At 37.1% G+C, this 4,677-nt stretch overlaps 1 protein-coding gene across 1 annotated transcript; it reads left to right on the top strand.

Annotated features, from left to right (window-relative positions):
* Positions 1-2,667: 2,667 nt before the first annotated feature.
* Positions 2,668-4,253, top strand: DMAC1 (distal membrane arm assembly component 1). The gene is made up of 2 exons (XM_047831452.1): positions 2,668-2,990; positions 3,899-4,253. Exons 1-2 carry the CDS (start codon positions 2,717-2,719, stop codon positions 3,961-3,963), a joined length of 339 nt encoding a protein of 112 aa, XP_047687408.1. The 5' UTR covers positions 2,668-2,716; the 3' UTR covers positions 3,964-4,253.
* The last annotated feature ends 424 nt before the right edge of the window (positions 4,254-4,677 follow it).

Below are 4,677 nucleotides of genomic sequence, written 5' to 3' on the forward strand. Positions count from 1 at the left end.
AGCATCTGACTTTTGGTTTTGGCTCAGGTCATGATCTCATGGTTTGTGAAGTTGAGTGCTGCATCAGGCTCTGTGCTGACAGCTCTTGTGCTCTCTCTGTGTCTCCCCTGTGTACTCTCTTTGTCTCAATAAAGGAAAAACAAATACTAGTTAAAATAAAATCTTGCCTGTTTGGAAAATGTGTCATGGGCATTTTAATAATATTTGTTTAGAGAATTAAAGATGTCCTCTCCTGGCATCTTTAACTGTAATAAGCACAATAAAGAAAGCTTTTAGACAAAATATGAATTAATAAAGTCACAAGTCATATAACCATGGTGTCCATGAAGATGCAGAGCCTATGTATTGAGATATGGGAAAATATAAAATTCCTATTTCTATTATTTTATCTTATCTTCATAATGTAAAAAGTAATATATTAATACATAATTTATAAATAATAAAGTATGCATACATGCTATTGTGTGTTCAATCATTCTTATCCACAGAAGTGTGTAGTTAAAATGTTTTTAGTAACTGCTGGTAAATGGTGGAGTTTTTCTTCATAAATAAGGGGAAACCATGTGCACTGTAAAATATTGTATCAGGCATAGTGAAAAGAAACAGCTATAAATTATTAATTTCTAAGTCAAATGCTATTGAATTCATTTAGTATGACACTTAGAACAATGCTATCTAAAGAGAAATGTTTAGTAAATAACATTTACAAGTTAAGAACAAGTGTTAGATATTACCATTCCAAATCTCCTTATTTCAAGCATGAGGTAACTACAGCCTAGAGAGAGTAAATAATATTCTCTATGTCATATGGCTAACTCATGGTGACAAAGCCCACTACAGAACTCAAATTTCCCAACTCTTTGTCTTTCTACTGGACAACACATGGAGATATATGTGTGTGTGTGTGTGTGTGTGTGTGTGTGTGTGTGTGTGTGTGTAAATGGAGAGGGTCTTTGAAATTAGCATCAGGCCAACCTGTGTTCTCATGATTTTATTTTCTCCTATTTACCCAAACCTTTATCTTTTTTAAAACCTTCCCAAAATCACATCCCATTTTGTAAAGTGAAATAATGAATTTCTTTTTTAAATCATGTTAATTTTTAAGCCATTCTAAAGGAAAAAAGGTCAAACCTGAAGTTAATCCTGTTTTCATCCACCTCCTCTAACAGAAACTACCTCTGAACTCTAACTGCCTTTTTCTTACCAGTAATCCTCTGAGACCAACCCAGGGAAAAAAAACAAAAAAAAACAAAAAACAAAAAACATATGCAACTCTACCCAAAAGAAATGCAAGGTGAAATGTGATGGGAGTGGATGATACAGCAGTTGACTTGCAAAGAAGCAATCAAAATTAAAAGTCCATTCTTAAGGGATGATAAAATTGTAAACCCGCAAGAATAGATCCTACATTAACTCTTCAAGTCTATTAGCCTGATTCTGAGTTGAATTATCTCCAGGGCCCTCAAAGTAGAACAATATCTTGAGTATGACAACATTGAGATCATGACTTTAGGAAAAAAGCTAAAGAGAAAATGAAAAGTATTTATCCAGGTAATTCAAACACATTTTTAACACCTTGATTATATTTGTGTAATCTCCTCACAATATTAATAAAGGAAATTTTCAACTTTGAATGTTTCCTGCTCTTGAGGTCCTAGGGAAGCTATATTTTAACATTTATCAAGGTCAAAATGACTTGTCAAAACCTCAAAGAATGGGCTCTATTTCTGTCCTAAGCACACATGGTCTGCTTTAAATAAAATAATAATAATAATAATAATAATAATAATAATAATAATAAATAAAATAAAAAATAAAATAAAATAAAATGAGTATTCTGAACATAAGAATAAAGAAATTTCCCTCGTTCCCATAAATTTAAAGTCATGCAACTTGCCAATATCCTAAAAACATAAGATAAAAAAAAAAAAAGCTGTGACTTTCTGGAATGTTCTTCATCATGATGATTTGTAACTCTTTCTGTAAAAACATATATAATCTTGTACCAAATGTTCCTTTCCCAGAACACTCTCTTCTTTGTGAAAATTGTGTATATCAGGCAGCTGTTCCCTCTTGAGCTCGACTAAAACTCTTTTCCTTTCTCTTCAAAATTTAAGAAAAAGATTTGTTCATTTTGCATCGATAATATGTACAGGTGACATTTAAGAAATTTGACTGTATTGACACAGACATTGGTTTCAAATATGGCTATGTCATTTCACCAGTTTTGTCATGTATTGGGAAACTGATATGTCATTGGATTGGAAAGATTAAATGGCATGATGCAGATGATCGCTTAGCAAAGTGTCTAGCATATAGTTAAGCACATACAAAACTTAATTCTTTTCTTGAGACAGGTGAAATAGCATGCTCAAGAGCTCACATTATTTGCTAGGCAAAAAAAATTAGAAATCCAGATTCCTCCTCTAAGGAAAGTAAGAGTTGAGACATTTAGGGGTTTACTAAGTCATAATTCTTAAAATGATTGGGGCAGGGTGTAGCGGGGAATGGCCTCTGGCAATGCCAAGTTTGTTGCCTCAGAAATCCACAAACACGGGCTGCCACCATCTTTTTTCCGTTCGAGGCAGGCCAGAACTACATTTCCCAGCGACCCTCAGGCTGCTTCCGGTGCAGTGAGCCGGGGCTCTGCTTCCGGTCGTATCTTTGACGTCAGTTCGGTCCGAAGACTCCCGCAATTGAGACCGAGTTCTTGAATATGGGTTCTTTCTTGTCCCAACCTCTGGAGCCCATCAAAGTCGCTGCGCCTCCTGAGGTCACCAACTCCGCCGAGCCCCTGCCCCTCGCTGCACCTGGAGCGCCGACCTCTCCAGCGGAAGCGTCTCTACTTAATAACTGCTGGAGCTGTCGCGTGCTCTCCGGGTCGGGGCTGATAGGGGCGGGCGGGTACGTGTACTGGGTGGCGCGGAAGCCCATGAAGCTGGGATACGCCCCGAGTCCAGGGACTATTACGCAGATGGTCATCGGCATCAGTGAGAGTTGGGGGATCTCAGGGCCTTTGGGCAGGGGGATAGGGAGAAGTGGGCCGCAGTCGCGCGGGCGGGTTGCGGGGCTGGTCACGTGGCCGAGGCACACCAAACTAGGAGCAGGGGCGGGGAGAGGAAGTTCTTGGGACGGTTTTTCTTTTCTTTTTTTTTTTTTTTAATGACAATATTTCTTGAGAACTCTTGTTAGCCTCAATCGTTAATCCTAACGATAACTATTAGAGATAGGTATGATTATAGTAATCCCTTTTTACCGCTGAACAAACTAAGGCATAGAGAGTAAGATGTTAAAGGTCAGATAATTAGGATATGACACAGCTGGTTTTTGATCCAAGTTTATCTGTCACCAGACCCATGCTTTGTTCTCCAGATTCTGGAGAAAGCCTTAGTGAGATAAAAACTAGGGCTTTGAAGTCACGTCTTAGGTTCGGTGCAAACCCACATTCTCGGTGTACTATGGGTGAATGGCTGGCCCACAGTCCTTAGCTGTAGCAATAATGACTGATTATTATAAGTGATGTTAAGATGTCTTAGAGTAAAATGCAATGATTTTTTTTTCCTTTTTTTTCTCTTTTTTTTTTTTTTTTCTTTCTCTTTAAACCAGTTGAATGGGTAGGATTTTAGGTTTTCAGATCTCTTAACTTTCTAATTAGATTCCCCAAATCGGTTCTCCTTAAATCCCTTTCTTGCTTGGGGAGGTAACAGATTTTTTTTTTCTCTCTCTCTCTAAATTTTCTTTTACTTTTCTGAATTTAACTCTTTTATAAAAAAAAAAAATGTAATGATGATGTGTCTTCTAGGAGTGTTGTGAGGATTAAATAAGATGGCATATATGAAAGCACCTAGTAAACTAAAGTATAACATACATATGAGGTACTGTTGTTTTTTTTCCTTAGGCATAGCTTGTTGGGGTGTAATCATCCTGGCAGACCCCAAAGGGAAAGCCTTCCGTGCTGATTGAAAGTACCGCCAGTGAAGTTGTCATCCTTGTCCGTGTCCCCATGACACCAGAACAAGCATCGGACTTACAGATGTTCTGGACAGACAAATGGATATTGGCAGACTTCAGTCCTGCAGATACGACAAGACTGAACAGACAAATGTAGGTTGTTATTCTTTGGCGATGAATATTTGTGGCCTTCTTCTCAGACTCCACAGGGACCATTAAATCCCTCAGAGAAGAGAACAAGTTCTGTGTCTTATCTAGAGGAAGAAGATATAATAAAAATGAAGACGAGATGATAAACCAAATTGGAAAACGAACCAAATTATTATTTAAAAAAGTTCTCTTTACTTCTCCTATAATGGCATCAACACTTATTAGCAACTTTACACTGGGTTTGTATCATACAATGTGCAGAAGTACATAAAACTTTACATGTGTACTGCTTATGATTTCTAAGGTGTTGTCAAATCAATTACCTTATGAGAGTTTCAAAGCTACTACTGTAAGGTGCTTATTTCACTGGTGGTAAGTGAAACTTGAAAATAGTTCTAGTGATTTGCCCATGGTCATTCAGCAAGTCAGTCATATAGCCAGGACTTGTTCTTGTTTAGTTCTAGTTCTTGTTTTTTAGAACTAGGATGATTTTGTGATGAAACAAAAATAAGCATACAATAAAAGACAAGTACCAAAATATTTTAGAGAAGTTCACAACATTGTCATTAAGAACAA

Source organism: Prionailurus viverrinus, chromosome D4, assembly GCF_022837055.1.
Source record: "Prionailurus viverrinus isolate Anna chromosome D4, UM_Priviv_1.0, whole genome shotgun sequence".
NCBI lineage: Eukaryota > Metazoa > Chordata > Mammalia > Carnivora > Felidae > Prionailurus > Prionailurus viverrinus.

Coding starts and splice junctions, on each gene's coding strand:
- DMAC1 (XM_047831452.1), top strand. CDS start 2,717: ATGGGTTCTTTCTTGTCCCAACCTCTGGAGCCCATCAAAGTCGCTGCG. Junction 2,991..3,898: donor GCAGATGGTCATCGGCATCA/GTGAGAGTTGGG, acceptor TTTTTTCCTTAG/GCATAGCTTGTTGGGGTGTA.